The 20,368-nt window shown below is 45.4% G+C and overlaps 1 protein-coding gene across 4 annotated transcripts in view; it reads left to right on the top strand.

The window, feature by feature from the left end:
* The window catches only part of NRP2 (neuropilin 2), a 114,086-nt gene that overhangs the window by 6,581 nt on the left and 87,137 nt on the right, over nt 1-20,368 (top strand). For all 4 annotated transcript variants that reach the window (XM_016135087.2, XM_016135088.2, XM_016135090.2 and 1 more), the window contains exon 2: nt 8,505-8,682. In XM_016135087.2, coding sequence (XP_015990573.2) covers nt 8,505-8,682 — 178 coding nt within the window. The remainder of the gene's footprint in view (nt 1-8,504; nt 8,683-20,368) is intronic.

Below are 20,368 nucleotides of genomic sequence, written 5' to 3'. Positions count from 1 at the left end.
ATTTCATACCTGAGCATCCTATCCACCTCACCACACCCCCAAACACACACCTCGGTTTTCAGTCCACAGGAAAGAGGGCCAGGATGACAAGGAGCAGGGTGCCTGTGGATTCGGGGAGTGGAGAAGGTGTTAAGTGCTTCCAGCTCTCTCACACTCCAGCCTTGAACACATTTCTCATTGTCCACACAGACGGATTACTGGCACAGGAAGAGAAAAAGGAGTTTTCAAACAGGCAAAACATTTGTCTTTTCCTAAATGCCACAAAATAAGTGAGTCACATATAAGTTCTTGGGAAACCTTCATTGGGCTTTCCAGCTTCTGAAGCATGGGAGCCAGACTGCCTGGCTTAAAAATCCAGCTCAGCCACTTGCCAGCTCTGTGGTCCAGAATACTTCATCTCCTTGTACCTCAGTTTCCTTATCTATAAATGTCTTTGACAATCATACCTACCTCACAGAGTCGTGCTAGGACAGATGACATAGAATACTGGCTAGTACCTTTTAAGCCTATTCTGAAGTCATTTAATCTTCAAAACAGCTTCCATGGGATTAACTGTATCTCATAATCACTGAAAGTACCCTATAACCATTGTGGTAAGTTTATGTTATTTTTATGAGTTTTTTTTTTAATAAGTAAATAATTATCATTCACAGCTCTTACCCTACTAAACTTTTTCCTGTGTTTTATAAGCGTCAGATTATCTCTCAACACAGTTCTTCAGAGATGGATATTCTCTGCTGGGTTCTCATCTCAGATTTACAGCTCTTTGCGTTTTGTTGTTGTTGTTGTTGTTTTGTTTTAAATCCCTCTCCTTTCCATTTCTCCTCTGCTATCTTTCATCAGGAAAGTGTGCTCAGTGGGGAGCCCAGTGTTGAGGGTGCTCTCCCTCCCCTCACCCCACGAACGTGTAATAACTTCTACTGTGGCATTAAGGCCTCTCAGCAGCTGAACTCAAAAAAGTCGTCATAAAGACAAAATAGCTTTTACCCAGCAAGACTCTTAATAATCCCATTTCCCTCTGGGTCTTCATAAAAGAGTCATGATCTAATCCAGAAAAAAAGGGAGGGACTCCGGGACTGACAAAGAAAGCTCTCCTGGTGGTGTGCCATGGTTGAGGCTGCTTTTTGCCTAATGCGCATGTCCAATGTGACCCTACATCACTGCGTCCAAAGATCCCTTGATATCTAGTCATTCTGTTCTGGCCAGTCTTTCAGTGAAGAAGATAAAGGGAATTAAAATTACTGGACCGAGTGGTAATAATAATTCTTTTGATAAAGGGAGAAAATGAAACATATGTGCCCAAAAGGCATATCTTGGGGACCAGGGGGAAAGGAGAAGGGTATCTAGTACCTTTCAAGCCTATTCTGAAGTCACTTAATCTTCAAAATAAATGTAGAATGGGTAGAGAAAAGTACACTAAAAACCCAGCAAGAGACGGTTCATTACCAGCCAACAGTTTAGTGATCAAGTAATAGTTTGCATCGTTCTGGTGCTAGTGACAACAAATATCTAGAACTTACCTTTGGGAAGGTAGGGGCTGGAGAGAGGGGGCAAGAAAACTCTCCAATAAATCATTTTACCATTACTAGAATTAAAATATAAGTATCCTTTGAACTTCATCATTATTATCTGAGGTTAGGCTTTCTTGGGAGACATAGTTCATACTAACTCTGCCTTGAATCATGACTAGGTAATGTTATCCTAAACAAGTTGTTTAAACACTTAGTTCACCACTAAAAAAAAAAAAAAAAATCCCACTTAATAGCAGCTGTGGGCTGAGAAGGAAGAGTCGTAGCAGGAGAAGCAGAATAATTTGTGATAAAGCTTTCTTAGAATTTATGATATGTACTGATACTTTTGGTGTTATTTTACCCAATTAGTAAGTAATTCATCAGTTCCTCAAACCTCAGTGAGTCTGATTCTTGGGAAAGGCTCTGGGTCTGATCCTGTAGGGCTCCCTGAAGATGAATCAGAAAGGGGTCATGCCCTCATGTTGCTGTGGTCCAGCCAAATGAATAAGGGCATCCAGAGTTCTCACACACCTTAGAAGATACTGAAGAGCTTCGGTCTCCGAGGTTTGAGATAGGGAGAGGAGAAACAGTATGACTAGTGCAGGTCATCAGGGAAGGCAGAGGTGGCAGCTGAGGCTAGATGGGATTTAGAGCTGGGAAAAGCATACCAGGGAAAGGGGATGGTGGGAGCCGAGAAGTGGACATCGGATTTGTGTGAGGAACACTCAGAAGCTGCAGTTTAGAATGTGTTGAGGGAAATAATTGTAAATAAGGTTGGAAATAGTAGCTTGGGCTAAATGTAAGGCCCAAATTGCTAGGGCAAGGGGTTTCAATTTCATTTACTAACCAATGGGGAGCCATTGACGTTTCAACATAAGCCTTCAGTTAATCAAAATAAATGAAAAAAATATTATGTTACCTTTTTTTTCCCCTTTCTTTGGTTTTTGGAGAGACCTCAAAATTATTATTCTTCTATTTCCTTCCCCAAATGTCTGTCGAAATGGTCAGGAATTGTAATCCCAGATCTCTCATCAATGGCATCAAAATTGCATTTGCAACGAGGGCTGGAAAAGAGTGGACATAAATACAAGCTAATGATATTATATTGGCTGCCCTATTGGAATTGCATTTGTTTATGATATAAGATGACAAATAACAAGGTTACCACAGGTGGCATGATTCGAGGTCAGGGGAGGTAATCACATCAAACTTACATTTTAACGATTCAATGAAGGTTTGTTTTTAGAATCTAGATTGAGGGGAAGAGACTTTCCAATGGCTCTATTTCCATACCCAATTCTCAGTTCTCTCCTTGGAGGTGTTCTAGAAGTGAGAGCGCGCCTCGTTCCTTTTTCCATGCTCATGTCTGGCTTCCTGCCCCCTGCTCTCTGATCTCCTCCTTCCTGCCCTCCCAGAGATTCTTTTATTCAGATTTTTGAACTTCATCACTGCAGAAGTTCACAGAGAGTCCCATTTGCTGTGCCTTCAAGAGTGCATCATTCACTGCCACTCGGCCCCATAAATTGAATAGATTGCATCCCTTCCCAGTTGCCTTAGGAAGTGGTCAAACAGCCACATTCCTGGGCTGATGGATTGGCTCATTTCTTCCCAACATAAGCCAAGATACAGATTTTATGAGACTGTCTTGTGACAGGCCGAAGTCGCTTTGAATAAAACAAAATCCAGCGTCAGCTCTCTCTCTCTCTCACACACACACACACACACACACACACACTCTCTCTCTCTCTCTCTCTCTCTCTCTCTCTCTCTCTCTCTCTCTCTCTTAAAAAGCAGCATTATTGAGCAAAATTTAGTTTAAACTCTGGGCAGAGGTCTGTAATGATTTGGGTGAGGGATTTGAAGAAACTCTTTTTGGTCTTTCATGCATCGCTGTTGTTGACATACTCACACTCAGAACTGTGTATCCATAATATTTATAAATACGCAGCCACAGACTCAGTTAGGAAAAGAAACTCACATCAATAGAGCTAATGTGATTAAAAGAGACATTTGAACTCTCCATAATGCAAGACAGACACGTTCATCTGAAGAATCCTGGGGTTTTGTTTTAGGCTTACCTAAAGCGGATGAAACAGGAATAACATCTGAATAAATGTCCGGTTGTCTAGGAGGGTAGAGAATCTTTAATTTTTGATTCACTTATAGGTAATAGGATCTTTTCCCCCACCTCATTATATAGACTTTACATTTTAAAACTGGAACTGACCTTTAGAATCTCTCTCCTCATTTTATTGATGACAAAACAAAGGCTCAGCGTCACTTACTAACTTACCCAAGGGCACACAGCTCGTCAGTGGTGAGACATACTTGAATACAAGGCTTCTTACTAGTTAAGTGGCAAAGTGACCACCTTTCTCTTTTTAGGTGGGAGAAAGAGCTTCTTTATTGCCTTGCTACTAATAATTAAATGAAAACAGTTTTGTGGAAATAAGAATAGGATGGGATTATGCTGTGGATAAAGGGTAAACTATAAAGTAAATAAAATGTACTATTTTTAGAGGAAACGAGGCAAACTACTTTTCTCCACCAAGTGCCCTCAGGTATATATAAAAAATAGATTATCTTCGAATCCTTCTACTCTTCTTCTTTTCCATGGCCTTTTAAAGTTACAAGGGAGCTAAGGTCTGGTTCAGTGGGTTTCAAACCCTGTTTCAGGAAGCCCTGATGTTCTTACAGAAAAGAGGAAAAGAGACTCAGAGATGAGGGGCGGGACTTCGAGGCCCAGACTTGTCACAGATCTGGCCACCCTCCATCCCCAAGACTTAGAGCTCCACTTTTAGCCGCTTTGCTTTGTTCTGGGTAGAGTTTTGTTCAAGGGCGGGGGGGGGCGCGGCGGGGGACAAATGAACAAACATCTCTAAAAAGAATTTTGAAAACTACACACTTCATACAATCCACTCACTGGTTTTTGGTTTAGGATGTTGAGACCCAGGAAAGTCACCAAAGATCCAGGTGCTATGCCTCTCTCCTTGCTAATATCAGCACCTTCTCCCCTTCCTAGTGACCTTGTCCCATGACCCCAGACCCACACCCACATTTAAAAACACCCTAAGTGATCTGATTGTTCTGTTATTGTGGGACTGCCAGCAGGCTGTTGCCTGGTATCTCTGGCTGTTGTGATTCTCATCATTTAAATCCTCAGTACAGTCAGGCTTCAGTTCTTCATGAAAATTATTGTCAAGTCCAGGCCATACAGTGTTCCTTTAAAACTACTCCACTTTCGTTTCCTAGAAGGCAGACCAGATTTTTTAGAAGATCTTCTCTTACTCCTTCTTAGTACTTCCTAAAAATCAAATATTGTAAGGAACCAGTGTGTTGTCTGAAACTATGTTCCGTAGGAGGGCAAGTTTCTTCTGAGGCTGGCAGAGTGCTTTAGAATTGTGAGTACAAAATATCTCTACCTGATCCAAAGCCAGGTTACCCCTAGGCAGCATCAGATGGTGCTTAGTCCACAAGCAAATCAAGGCACCTGAGGAAAAATTGAGAAAGAGATAGAATCAGAGACAGAGACACAGACAGACATTAAAAAGGTTATACACCACGATCGAGTGAGAGAGAGACAGAGACAGAGACAGAGAGACAGAAAGAGAATAGAGAGAGAGAAATGTCAGAAATGTGACATTTTATATGTCAAATAAAAACATCTAAGTAGTTACTATGGTGGGGGGGAGGCGATCATAACTTTTTGGCTTTAGAACTTAATATTCTCTATCTCAAATTATTTTTTTAAAAATTAGATTTATTGGGGCAACATTGGTTAATATCATTATATAAGTTTCATGTGTACAATTTCATAATACTCGTTTGTATATTGCATTGTATACTCACCACCCAAAGTCTGGCATCCTTCCATCACCAAATATTTGACCCCCTTTACCCACTTCGTCCTCCCATCCCCTCTGGTAACCACCAAGCTGTTGTTTGAGGTCTTTATCTGTCCCAACCTGGCCCATCTCTTTGGCTTCCTTCCCAGTCCAGGCCTGGGTTTGCCTGCTTCTCTTTGGGAAGTGAATTTGCCCCAGGTGAAAGTGTTCACAAAAGCATTAGAGAAAGAAGTCCCCTGTCAATCCACCAAACAGGCTCCATAGTTCAAACTTCAACAGGGTCAGTTTCCCTTGGGTAAATGCACATTGGCCTAAAGGGGTTTGCCCTTGAGTTCAACCCTCTTTTAGCTGGGCTGGACCCCTCTGAAACAGGACACGGAGCGTTTTTGCTGTTCCTTTTGGAACACTAAAGGCCTCCAAAGGAATGGGTGGTATAGATCCTCAGAAGACACAGCCCAGCTCCTTTCTCGTGGGGGCGTGTTTGTATTTAAGAAATGGAAGGTTCCAAAACCTGGAAAGGAAAGATCAATTATCAAGAGGAGGTGTAGAATGATTGAGTGTGTTTTCTTTACAAATTGTACTGATATTTTTCTAGAATTCGGTTTTCTCCAAGGAATATAGAGACTGAAATTCCCATTTATCCTGGTGGATGTATGTCTGCACAAATGATGTGTGATATTTTGTGAGAGAGTGTGAAAGTGTGTACAGGACTAAAGTGTGAATTTCTAATATGTGTGTGTGCCCGATGTATGTTCGGTATCTATGTTTGTGTGTGTTTTTGAGTGTGAGTGCCATCCAAACAAGAATGCGCGTTTATAAATGTTTGGATATTGAAAAGGCTAACTGCATGCAAGCAAAGCAGATGTTTTAATGAGTTCTCAAATATCTTAATAAGTGCCTTGATTTTCTTCAATAAAGAAAGGACGGGGGGTCGGGGGGAAGAAAAGAAATGGGCGACTCCTTTTTCTTGGAGCGAAGTAAGTTTTACCAGCAGAAAATGCAGACTATCAGCTGTGAGATACATATAGTTTAAATTTTTTCTTAAGTTGGCAAATGATGGCTCTTGGTGTGGATCAGAAATGAAACCTTCTAATGAGGAACTTTCCTGTCTTTCTTGCTGATTACATGTGCCTGCTCTAGTTATCAAAAGCTTAAACTTGGGTGGGGGCAGGGTGAGACTGAGGGGAAGAACTTCTTGTATTCTTAAAAGTTTAGTAGAAAATCTCCTCTCCTGCTAGCTCGGTAAGACAGCAGGTGGTCCAAGTCCTCACACCTCCTTCTCAGAGGGCCACTCTCAGTCCTATTTCATGCAAACGAGCCAAGACCAAAAGACCACCATTTGACCTGCTAAAATGTTGGGTGCCCAGCATGGGTGAGCGGTGTGGGCACCTGGAAAGCCTTCCAGATTGGCTGCAGAGGAACTGGTGGCACCAGGCCTCACTGCTGGCCTCATCCTCATCTGCCTGGGAGGGCTGGGCCCATTGTCCTCCTGGACTGGGGAGGGTGCAGGGTCATTAGTCAGAGGATGATGTGGTCTCTGCTAGCCAGAGGAAATGGCCCGCTTTTGTTTTCCACCCAGTAGGAAATGGAACCTGAATCCATTAGATTCTGGGCAGTTCAACACAGCACAGTTTGAGCTCTTAGAGGCACGATGCCTAAAAGGCTACTTGTGTGGATTTGTGTGTCCCAACCATCATTGTGCAGTGTACCCATCTTTTATGCATTTAAAGCCTGTCAGGCTGGTAATCTAAAGCAGAGGTCTGGAAGACAGTAATGCCAACAGGCGGGGAGAATAGTGAAGTGCACCTGTAGAGTTAAAAAATGCATGACCCTTTCCCTCAAAGAGTGAACACAGGAGAAAGGCCCTGTCCTGTCTGGTGGCTGCTGAGCCCTAATACATAATTCACGGGCCCATGCTGCTCCATGCAGATGGCGATATTAAATCGTGATTGATGCTAAGAGAGGCACACCTCTCCGGAAGGTCTCCCAGAGGCTTCTGCACATCTCTAGGTCTCTCGTGCCTTTCCATCCTCTGTCCTACTGAGGAAGGAAGCAAAACCCCCCATGTCCCAGGAACCATCTCCTGGGGATTGAAAAACTTCACTCCCAAATATATGAGATTCTTTAAATGTCATCACCCACCTTATCTGCCTTTGAAGATCACCCCCTTCCTTCCTGGCATATGCCCGAAGCTGTTTACCTCCAGCCAGGCACTGCTGGGAAGGGGTCGGCCAGCTGCTCCCCTGCGGCCGCCTTTCCAGTGGCTGGTTACCACGAGACAAAGCAGCAGCACACTCTGGTGGTGGTGACCACGCAGGAGGGACTTCGGGCAGAAAGCATGGAAAAAACACAGCCGTCCACTCAGCACAAAGCGCTTTTTGTCAAAACTCTGAGGTCAGAGCCAGTGGATTCTCCAATGCAGATTTTTCCACTTGGTGTATAATGAAATAATAAATCAAATTTGTGGTGTATGTGGAATTAAGTGTTTGGGGGTTTTGATTTTTCTTTCTTAAAAAAAAAAAAAAAAAGCTGAAATCACCCTCCAGGGTCTGTTCTGGCCCAAAGCTGAAAATGCTTCCACTGCATCACATGTAATTGTTAACAGGCTTGCTTGTGGGTCGGCACCACAAAACCACTATTGTCAATTCTCGGAGCCGTTACTTCTGGCTGCCTGGGTTGGGCTGGGCTGGGAGACACCGGAGAACATGAAGGATTTATGAGGTAAAGATAGAGATGAGAGGTTTGAATGAGCAAGAAGATGGGCCAAGGAGGCGAGACAGGAAAAGGCAGGGAGGCATGTTAAGTTTGCAATTTTTTCGTTTTCTTTTTGTTTGTTTGTTTTAATCTCGGCATGTAATTGGGAATATTTACGACCATTTTCTAGAACATTTTCACACTTGGGAAGTGTGTGTGTGTGTGTGTGTGTGTGTGTGTGTGTGTGTGTGTGTGTTTAGCTGGGTGAGTGGAGGGGAGGATGAGTTGAAATAATCTCTTCCAGTGAATGAGTAAGTAGGTTAGTCTTCTCCACTGCCATACAAGGTCTGTAAAACAGTGTTAATCAGCCACTGGTAGAGAAGAGAAACAGGGAGAGGGAAAAAAATGCTGTAACATAGTTGAAGTTCTTTGGTTTGTTTGCCTTCTCTTTCAGACCCACCCTGTGGAGGTCGTTTGAATTCCAAAGATGCTGGCTACATCACCTCCCCAGGTTACCCCCAGGACTACCCCTCCCACCAGAACTGCGAATGGATTGTTTATGCCCCCGAACCCAACCAGAAGATTGTTCTCAACTTCAACCCTCACTTTGAAATCGAGAAGCACGACTGCAAGTAAGCACTATCCTGTCCGCTGTACCTCCAGGAGGTACATTCCCACCCACCAACCTGGGCTCCTGCCATTGCCACCACCTAATGGCCACACCCCTGACCCCAGGACCTGCTGCTGAACAGTGCTGGATCCTGACCCCAGAGGGAAACCTCAAGGTGGCATTCTCCTTCAGGGGGAAATGAAGGCCTTGCTGTCCCATAGTATGGAAGAAAGAGCCTTCTGGAGTGAGAGTGTAAAGAATAGCACCCCATCTTCAAAAGCTGATGGCAGAGAAGGAGAATTCTTTGTGGGGTTGAGGGCGGATTGAAAAACTCCAGCTCTTGACTTCGAGATTTACTTTCCCCTTGGAGATCTCCCCAGTTCCACTGCTGCTACCACACTGAGGAACCCCACCAGCTTCCTTAATAAAACAGTAGCCAAATCCCCAAGTGGGGACTTCCTCTGCATCCAGCCGTGGAGGATCAGGCTGTTGTTTTATGAAGCGGCAGCTGGTTTCCTTACAGAGAGTTAAATCTGGGTCTCCACCGGTAGAGCTAAAATTTGTGTTGATTCTCGGTATCTGTGTTGCACAGGTTAGAGTCTCAAAGCTCGGTTTATTTAACACTCTTCCAATTGCTTATAAATACCAATCTCTTCAATTCTCACTACAGCCCTGGGAGATTGGGGTCATTATGACCTTCATTTTGTGAATGAGAAAACTCAGAGACCTTCTGTCAGTCACCTGAGGTCACTCAGCAGGTCTCGCAACATCGGTTCTGTCACTGCGGAAATGTGTGGCTTAGGAGACACCAAGTGGGCACTTAGACATCTGTGAGTGCTTTAAAAATGCCGTGTTAACACTGAGGTCCCTATAAGTTAAGGTGAGGGAGCAGGAGCGTTGAAATGTTAAGTACGTGACTGGGCTTTGTACCGTCTAGTGGATTCTATCTGACAGTCTCCCCTCATTGAAACAAAAGTGAAAGTTTTTTGTGCAGGACAGAATATGCTGAGATCGTGTCCTGGTTTAGACACACACCTGCGCCGTGCCACTGTTCAGTGCCCCCTTGTGATTGATAAATTGTCTGATCGTGTCTTGTGACCAAGGCATTGCATGTATTGCAAAATCGCTAAAGGGGCCAGCTGGCGGGAAAGGTGCAGGGAGCAGCCTTAGGCGCAGCCAGCACTTCCTCGTGGAGGAAATAGGCCCCTCTGTACCCAGTGCTGGACTGTGAGGCGGTGAACTGATGTCATTATCATCCTCCAAGGACTACTTTGCACCTACCTAATGGCTTTCTCCTAACAAGAGGTAGTCTTTGTTGAAAAGCAAAGGGTTTCCTCAGCTGGATGCCTCATGTGACAAAGAGTCACAAGACAGAGTTTCTAATCCCAGATCTACTCTTGACTCAATGGATGACATAGGGTAACTCATCAGTTCCTCTTTGTCTAAGTTAAATGCACATCCTGGATACATTTGCACAGCATCTCAAGCTGCCCGTTTCCTGCCAGTGAACTTTACCAAGAATTTCTCTTAGAAGAGCTTCTTTATAAGGTGTTTTTGCTCTTGGTGCTTCTGCCGGGGCTCAGAACATTGGCACAAACTGAAGCGTAATGCACAGAGAGCTCAGATAGGAGCCCAGAGAAATTTGACTAAGCACCTCTCTCGACTGAGGGCCAAATTCTGTTCTGCTTATGCCAGCATATCTCCCAGGGAAATTGCTAAGAGGTCATCTTATATATTCATAGTGGCAGAGGGAGAAGACATGGCTTTGGAAGGAAAAACTCAGGAGCTAGTGAGCATGGCTTTAAACATATTGGAAAATATGAAAAGCCCCCACCCTGCTTGGGGCTTTGGGGTTACCCTTCCCCCTACAGGACTCAGTCCCGGAGATTCAGAGAACTCCAGGCTGCCAAAGCCTCTGGTGGAGGAGGGACAAAGTGGTTTCTTGCTGGAATCGAGCAGGCGAAGCAAGCCAGTGACAGGTTATCTTCTGGCTTATCATCCTCACTAAGTAGCTTCCTGTTTTTCTCCCCACTCCTCCATTCTGTGCTTCTGGCTTGAGCTGGAAAGGTCAGGGAGGTCAGAAAAAAACTTCCTGGGGTCTCTTTCCCCCAGTGCCAAATTGTCAGAAAGTCTCTGTTAGGGTCAAGCCTCCACTATAACCTCTCTCCCTCCCTCATTTCCCTTCCGCTTCCCATTTCTCTCACATCTCAAATAATTTTTGTATTTAGAAAGACACATCTAGTTCTCTCAACCTCTCATACTGCAAGGTATTTTTAACCTTCTCGGGCCATCTGCATTTAAGGTTTCTCGTCCTCCGCTTCCTTGTTTCACTTTCTTGTAAAAGGAACAATTAACCTAACTGAAGTCTTAGAAGTTCTGCCTTGTTCTTCCTCTCATTCCTTCCCTCTCTCATTTTCGGTCCATGGGAGCCCCTGGGTTTGGACAGCACCCACTCTCAAAGGAGATTAGCCTCCTTTCTCCTTTCATTTCAGGTGCAGGTTTCCAATTGTATTTGGCTCTTAAAGCCCATAAGGCAGATGCTTGCCAAGGGAAGACAGCCTAAATTGTTCGGTTCTGATGAGAAAACGACACAGCAGTAACATCCCTGCAAAAAGGGAAATGAGAAAAGTAAAAAAGTCAGAGAAATAGGCAGTCCCGCTGTGGAGAAAGGGCAGCGGTCAGCATGTCCACTCTCGTGTTTTCCCCTCTTCTCCCTCTGCAGGATTCACTGCAAAGGTTGCCCCGTGACCCAGGAACACGCCCTGATGGGGAGGGTTATCCTGGCCAGTGCCATTGGCTCTCTGTGCCTTGAAGTCCACATCCCAAAGGTCGAGGCCATAACTGAGTAAACCCCAGACAGAGACCTTTTCCCCTAACCATCACTCGTTGATTTTATTCCATTTACGATCACTGTTTGGTTGGAAACTTTCACTCATAAGCCTCAGCTTTGCCTGAGTCAGTACCACCCAGGGCCGCAGTCTGTGGTGAGCTCCCCGACTCCTCCCGCTGGCCGTCCTCAGGAAACCGAACCCCAGCAGCACCCACAGGCTGACCTGGGGCCTAGTCACCAGTTATGGGCAGCAACCAGAGGCCCCTGTGGCCCTGCCAGGTTGGTATGGCAGAGGAACAAAAAGACAGGACTCAGGGCCATCTGAGCAAACAGAGAGAAGCCATTTCATTCCTTGTGGTGGGAAGAGGATTCTGCTGCCTTTCACTTGAGTCACCACCAGGCAACGGGCTGAATGTTAGGGTTTTAGAAACATATGCACACGAACGTGAATATTTTTTTCCACTTCTGAAATCTAAAATATATGCATTTTGAAAAACACCCACCTGCATATGATACACGGGTTATTCATGAGTCCTCACATAGGCCTGGCTTTCCAGGCCAGCCTGGAGGCTCCACCCAATAAAACCAAAATCAAGAGCCTGGGTCTTTTTAAGAATTGGGCATTCCCAGATGGGTATCTTGAAGAATGTGTTTCACAAAGTGCAAAAAACCACTAAGAAGACTTGAAAGAATGTATTAGTTTTAGGCTAAAAACCCACACAGAAGTCTGCGCTAATGATTTTATGTGTGTGTTCAGCACAGTATCTGGTTTGCCATCGAGGTGAAATTTCCAGGTACTAAAACGTATCCCTTTAAAGTTCCAAAAGTTCTTTTTAAAAAGGTTATCTGATAAAAGACATTCAGAAACATGTGACACACTTCTCTGTCTTCTTAAAACCAAAATTAAGGAAAGTCAACTTTTTTTTTTGATGATGCTTCAGGCTTCTAATTCTAAACTTCGCTTTTTGTGACAGGCTGGGTAGATTTAGAGCTGAGGTTCTGTTGACCTTTTAAACTTCCCAGGCCTCAGTTTCCTCATCTGCAAAACTGTGATGGTAATAACTACTTTGCAAAATCAGCAGCATCTTTTTCTGTAGATGTACAATAAATTAGCAACCGTGTTAGTATCTTTATGCTTTGTCATGGAAGAGTTTCAGACTTTTTTCTGTCGATACTCTTGACGTCACTTCCTGTCATGAGTATGCCTGCCTCCTGGAGCCTCCCTCTTCTGACCTTTTTTTGCTCCTTTATGATGAGTATGGATTTTGCTTCAGGAAATCTTGCTGTCTCCTGGAAAGTTTTGGGCCTGGGGTCTGAGCTTTGCCCCAAGCCAGTTCAGGACCAGCCTGTCTGGTTTGCCTCAGTCAGCAAAGCTCACAGCAGAGTGAAGACAGGGACACTGCCTAAGTGCATGGAGCCCTTGGCATGAATTAAGCTACTCATGATTTTTTCATCTGAGACCATCCCCTGACCCCTACCCCCCATGTCCTGGATATTTAAGCTTTGGGGATATCTGGCCTCTAGCTAAGTGTGCTAGATAAACAAGGTGTTCTTGTGTTTATTTACGGCCAGAGGAGCCCTCAAAATCTTAGAAGATGTGTCTCTTTCTTCCAGAGTTGAGGATGATATCTTAGAAAGGTAGCAGTTTCCCTGGTTGATAAAATGACTACAATAACCAGAGGAAACAAACCAGACCTGAATAATCTGACCACTCCCCACCCAGCCAACAATGATTTCCTTTGCTCCCTAAATACCCTCTACTCCAGTCAAACAACCAACACAACCTTACATCTGTGCAGGCCCGGTACTCAGACTGGCCTCTCCCATCCCTCCACAGGGTCCAGCTGCATGCTTTCCTCCTCTTCCCCTTGGTTTCCTTGATCCCTCCAGGCCTCTATTATGGATCCTGACTCTGGACTCAGACCACTGCATTGCTTTAGTTCATGTGTGGTCACTTCGTGTTCTGAGTATGTATATTCTCGGAGGACACGGACCACATATTTCATGTCTATACCCCTATGGCACCTAGTCCTGGAGAGCGCTCAGCAGGTGCGCACAGGTGATTGTTTTAGTGATGTTTTACATTTGAGATGCCAGGAAAGAAGGTCAGTGTGGCATGAACCTGCATGGGAAGGCTGACAGAGCTGTCTCCCCTCTTTGTCCATTTTGTGATGTGCCATAATGACAGCGGGAGGATAAAACACAGGCTGTGGATATCACTAAGCTCTCTGTGACTTGGTCTCTCATCCACAAAATGGCAATAGACCATTCATTCATTCATCCAGAAACAGTCATTAAACACCTGCTGTGTACCAAGCAGATGATAGCACTAGGAACACAGAGATAAGTAAATTGTACTCTTTGCCCTCATGGAACTTAGAGTTTGGGAGGAGGAAGCAAGTAAAAACGTACGGTTACTAATGATGAAGCTACCACATCTGGAGCATCACCTGTGATCTTGGCACTTTGCCAAGCACTCTACGTGTATCATTTCATTAGCCTCTTGCAACAAAAACCTGTGAAGCCATTAGTACTCTGACCATTTCACAGATGTAGAAACTTAGGCTCAAACAAATTAAGCACCTGGCCCGAAGTCCCACTCTTGGAGGTGGCAGAGAAGAGGTTTGAAGCCACAATACCTTACTTTGTAATCTGTGAACTTCTACGCTCCACTGCCTCCCCCAGCACTTCGCATTCTGATGGTGAACATGATATGGGCATGTTATATGAACCCACGGCACTGGACCCAGCCTCGGCTGGGGAGATCATAGAAAGCTTCTTTGAGGAGGTGATGCCTGAACGGATCCTGAAGAAGTTAGCCAGGCATAGGGAGAGTATGTATGGCTGGTGGTCCAGGCAGAGAGCAGCATGTCAAAGACAAGAAGGGGAGAGAATGTAATGTCTTCAGGAACTACAGTAATTGAAGATCTGTCCTGTGACTTGCTGATTCAAACCCTCTTCTAGACAAAGAGGTGCCTGAGCAAAGCTATTTAATTTTATTTCCTGGCTAAGCAACTTCCAGCATCTTGGAGAGAGGCTGTGGTCAGGAAGCAGGAAAGACTGAGATTATGGGGTCTCTCTGCTGCCCCTCCACTCTCCTAAGCCAGGATCTCTCGGTCTCATTTCCTATGTCAGGAGCCCCAGTTTAATGCCTGAAAGTGGGCTGGCCTGGGAAAGTCCAGGTAACACTTTGGATTAGGCTCTGCTGGTCAGTCTTACTCCTACTCAGGACTATCTCTGAACACTGGTCTCTGTCCTGTGAATAGAGGGCCAGAGGCCACATTGTCCAATTAGAGGTGTGGCTTCAGCTGGTGTCTGCCCTAGTCTCTAGAAATCAAAGCAGAACGAGAGTTCTCTGTGGTTCAAGAGGGTGTCTTGTACTCAGGAGAGACCCTCGAGTAGATTACTCATAATGTTGTCCCAGATTTACTGCCTGCCCATCCACAGAAATATTCCGATTCCCTCAGGGAACCAATGAGCAGCAATACTTTTCTGTATTGCGACAACTCTGCTAATGACAGAACCAGATCCCTCTCCAGGTACGTGAAGCAATAAATAGGAACAGCCCTGCTGACTAGAGCTCAGCTGGCAGCTGACCCCACACTCACCAACCTTGACCAAGGACTCCACCCAGCAACTTAGCTCACTGAAGAAGTGAGAAAAAACACCACAGATTATGCGCTTTCTACCAAGGTTAAAGAACGGTTGGGGCAACGGTTATTTTTGGCAGTTTGTTTTTAAATAGGCGATGTTGCAATCGCAACTCTCCAAATGCAAGCTTCGGCGTGGATGCCCTTCTTAACAATGCACTTTATCTTCTGATTGAGAAAATCACTTGAGATTTTCTAATACACAATCCTGCTTGTTCTGCTTCTCAGCACGGGCACCTTCTCTGAACCCAGAGGTCCCAAAAGGCCTGCATCTCACCCCATGTAACTCCATGTAATTCTCCCATCTAATTACACTGGGTGAGAGTCTGTCTTCAGAAATTCAGTGGGAACTCTGGGTGTGGAGGGGATAAAGAGGAAGAGGAAATAGACCAAGAAAAGAAATTCAATTTTACTAAAAAGGGATTTGTGTGTTTTCCCGTTGGGGGCGGGGGGGGGGGTGGGGAGAAAATATTCTCTTTGCTTTGTCCTTTTTACTGGCAAGGGGGAATGAAACCTTTGGATTAAGAGAAACTAAACAGATAATTTAATTCCATTTTTCTGCTTCTGCCTGGATAAATCATCCCGGGAAAAAAAAAAATATTAGCTGCCCTTGTCTTTCCTTCTAGAAAAGAGATTCCATAATCGTCCTTCATTATGAGGCCTCGCGCCTTACAACTCATCTCAGTTGATTGCGGAGATGTATTTAATTTACATAATCAAAATTTTCCTAGAAGAAAAATCCTTGAAAAAATGTTAGCTGGGTCAAAATAAAATTTGGGGGAAAAGAAAGAAGAAAGAAAAAAAGTGTGAGGTGAGCTTAGGTGTGGGAGGGCAGCAAAGCACGATAAAGGAAAATCTGCATGATTTTTCTATGCTTTATTTCCCTAGCTTTGTAGCCGACAATCTTGGCAGTCTCTATATTTTTCTCCTCTGCCTCCTTAGGGACTCGACTGCATGTTTTTATTGGCGGTGTCGGGGGCCGTCAGTTAGACAGGAACAGCACACATTTGCTGGGCTCTCAGGCATCCGTCAGTGCTGCACCAGGAACTTTCCCTGTTACTCCCACAACAAACAACCCTGTGGGGTTGGGACTACTGTTATTCCCATTTAACAGATGGGGACACTGAGGCCCTGAGCGATCACATAGGTAGTAAGGGGAGGGCTGGGATTTGAAGCCCAGCCCTCAAAGCCGCCTTTGTGACCTGTGTCCACGTACCTAGAGCTGTCACCTGCTATCCCAGTGCTCAGGTATTTGGAGCCTCTCTGATTTCCTTAGATAGCCTTGACAAGTCTTTTCTTTTCCTTTTCTTCTTTTATTCCTTTTCTTTGCTTCTTCCTGCCCTGTCCGGATGCCGGCAGGGCAGTCAAGGAGAGAGAAATTTTTCTGTCTTTAAATACAAGCTGGAGGCCTGACTCTCGGTCAATAGTCTCTGTCTGCCTCCCTGCATTCACCTCCTGCCCCGCTGATCCCCTGCAGCCCCCCTCACCATCCTCTTCAAATTCCCTGCCATCCCCCCAGCACCTCAGTCTCCATCTGGAGTCCGAAGATGTGAGGGCTAGTAATAGAGTGTCAGCGGAAGTAATTGATTCCTCACACAGAGAGAATTCTCCTGCCTTTAGTGTCAATGGAGCTGAACCGGAGTCTTGGAGGGTGAGCGAGACATGTAAACAGTCCATGGCTGAGCTGTCAGGGCGAAGCCAGACTCTACACCAGAGAGTGAGCGAGAGGGAAAACGGTGGAACAAATAATTGTTTTATTGGAAAAGAAAGGAGTAAATAATATTTCAGCCCAAGAATTGGCAGTTTGAAAGAGATGGTTGAGAGCTGGGAGCAGAAGGAATCACGGTGCATGTTTTAACGGAAGAGTTTTTCTTTGTCTCAAGGTAGGAGATTTGTCTCCACCCCACCCCCCTTCTCCCATTATCATCATTATTATCATTAAAATAATTACCGTAACAATTACAGTTGATGAGACCTCAGGTTTATAGAGCACCTTTCATCTAAAAGTTCAAAGTGATTTGTCTATGTGTCATCCTTTTGAGAGTAGTAGAAGGGTAAGAAAGTATTATTATTTTTTTCATTTTATCTGCTGAGAAACTGAGGTCCACGCAGATACAGGATTTAGGCCAAGACTCAGGAGAAGCTGATGGGTTGTGTTGGGGTACTGACTCATCTTCCGGGGTCTCTTTTCCCTACTGTCCACCAGGGCACCTTATCCTCATGTGACTCCCACAGCTGATCCCTGCCACTAACGTTTCCTCCCACCCTGTGAGGACCCTGCTGGCCACTGCAACGTGGGGGCCAGCCAGCCAGCCAGCCAGCCAACAGCTCCGTGTACAAAGCAAACAGTCCCACTATAGCTGTGGGATAAACAAAAGTCTTTAAGGTCTGACTCACACCGCTCCCATCCTGCTAGGAGACTTCCTGCAATCTGGTTCCCTTCCTCGTAGAAGCTGATGTCTTTTTTGGACGTATTTCCTCCTGGTCTTCTTGAGCCTTCAGCCAAGAGCAGCCAATGTTCCAGAACATTTACGGCTTCCACCCTCAACAAACACTAGCCGGTTCTTTTAGAGCAGAGACAATTTAATTCTGCGATGGGGAGAAGCAAGTGCTTTAACATGCATCGCATGGATCGGACCGCTGTTGCTCCCCGGTGTCTTCAGAACACAGCCGTTGAGGAAATCACAGTGGCCGAGTTGCTGGTTGAGGGGTGGAGGCAGTGCCAGCTGACTGGCCACTGAGCGCTGTGTTCAGACATTTCACCCTGGCGTGGCAGCAGCCCCTTCCTGCTTGACGTGAGCGCAGGCCCATCATTTCTACACCATGGTGGTTTTTGCACAGTCATGACAACTTTGCCCCTGGAGCCAGGAAAAGCTCTGAGCGCTGTAACCTGAAGCTCCGAGTGAATGAAATCCAAGGACAGGGTCCATTACACCTGCCACCTACTCCCAAATTGTCTCCTGCTTAGATTTCTGCGTAGCACATTTTTCAGACAAGTTTTATATTTTCCAAGTTTTGTTAAGGAGGCTGGATGCCATCAAAGGGGGATAGAAGAATGATTGGGAGCCTAAGTCCATGGAAAAACAAAGAACTTTTCCGATGCTGTGATTGATTCCCCGGTGCCCAGCACACCTCGTTCCCAGCAGGCTCCCGTTTTTTGGACAGATGGAGAAGTTCTGATTTGCTCTCACAATTAGACCCTCTGGGAGCCGGGGTTAGTGAGTGCCTGTGCCGGAGGGGACTGTTCACACAGCCAAGGGCAGGGACGCTGCCAGGACAGCAGGCCTGGGGACGTGTGCTCTGATTTGCCCTCAGGGGGTACCAGTTACTCTGTGCCCCTTCCAATCAGCCCTGAGAGGCACAGAGACAAGATCCCTGTTCCCACTTACAAGGTGAGGTGAAGTGAAGCGTGCGAGCTTGATTGACCCAGGGCAGCGAGGATAATTTAGGGAGTCTCTGTCCTCCTGGAGCACACCTTTGAATCCAAGCGCCAGCCTGCTGGCGAGTGGACATGAGTGTGGGCTGCTCTTACCTACTTTCTACGCTGGTGTCATTACAGAATGCTAGCAAGGGGCTGGTTAAGCTCACCGGTTAAGCAGAGGGTGAGGACTTTAGAGACGTGTACGGCAGACAGAAAAAAAATCCGACAGTCACCCTGAAAACAGCCTACCCCGAAACATTAAACTTCCCATTGGCACCGAAAATCATTTCTTATGTAAGCAAACACGGTCCACGCATGCCTCCAGAGTGCTCCCCGGTTCAGGAGTTGAGCGGATCTGTGGCCACCCGGTCTCAGGAATGTGACTTGCTGGGGGAGCCAGGTCAGTGGGGGAAGCAGCGTTCGGCCAGAGGGTCAGGGGAGAGGTGGTGGAGGCTTTGTTGTGTGCCCTTAATTCTCTGAAAGTTCATCTGCTGTGACACGTATCAGACTCCCTGTCTGGACCGGCCTCCTTCCTCGCATTGCGAGGCCTTCTTGGCAGGCTGCTCTGTGGGGAACAATGAGATCGGCGAGGCTCTTTCCATCATCCCAGGGCTTCTGAGGAAAAACAATTAGCAATTATAAATATATGTTACTTGTAGTTTCCATATTCTTGCCTTCAAGATTTTTAAGACTAATTCCTTCACTTTGTTTTGGGTTATTCTCTTCGCATACTTCCTTTGCTGAGTGGTCAGATTTCCTCCTTTCTCAAGAGCCGTGGTGACCCTGGCTATAAGGGGGTTGTGAATAAGCTCAAAAGATCAGAGATACGTGGTGAGAAGAAATGAAGGAAGAAAATGGAACTGCAAACAAACACTATTAAAAATACACCTGGCACCAGTGCAAATACACAAACAAATGCAGTCTTGGCGCTGTTTGAATCCTTGAAGTTAGATAACAAATAAGTTAGATAACTAATAATAATAACAGCAGCAGCGATAACAGCTACTTATTGAGCATCTACTGTGTGCTAGGCACTGTGCTGAGCTGTCAATGTTAATTAAATCACCGAATTGAGGGAGGTTAAGTATCTTGCTGTTCAGAACCGATGAAGGAGTGAGTGGTTTTGAACCCAGCTTGGCAGCCTGTTTCCAGAGCCTGAGCTCAGAAACATGAGATTGAAATGAAATCCCCAAAACTCAAGTGACTGAAACACTGTTGATAGATTTGTACAGGAGGAGGATTTTTAGAAACCACCCTCCCTAGCACCGAGGTGTGTGTGGGGGTGGGGTGCGGGGTGCAGGGGGCAGGCATTGAGACTCTCTCTAATGGTCTGACTTGTCATTTAATTATCACATGTTTGGGTTCCGAAGTGTCATGTTTGTGTAACTCTCCCCTCCCCCAAGTCCACCATCCTGCTTTTTAGAATACAGGTAATAATAAAAATAGCCAGTGTCTCCCAGGCAATATTCCAAGGCATCCAGCGCTGTGCTAAGCCTGAATGTACCTTCACAATCCTTCCTACAGTCCCTAAAGGTAGGAATTATTATTTCCATTTTGTAGCTGAAGAAACTGAGACTCCGAGGATAAATGTCTTGCCTACAGTCACACCACTAGTCCGGGCCAGAAACAATATGGGTTTGTCTACAAATCCCATGCACTACACATCTCAGAGTACGCATTCCCTTATAGACAGCTATGTTTCTGTGTAAAAGTAATTTAAGATTTTTGTCACAGATCCCTTCTCTAGGAAAATGTGCATACAAACAAACTCACAAAATTTCTGTGTGTGATCATAGCTATTTCCCAA

Source organism: Rousettus aegyptiacus, unplaced genomic scaffold (genome assembly GCF_014176215.1).
Source record: "Rousettus aegyptiacus isolate mRouAeg1 unplaced genomic scaffold, mRouAeg1.p scaffold_m13_p_2, whole genome shotgun sequence".
NCBI lineage: Eukaryota > Metazoa > Chordata > Mammalia > Chiroptera > Pteropodidae > Rousettus > Rousettus aegyptiacus.
This window is presented reverse-complemented; position numbering and strand designations above follow the sequence as displayed.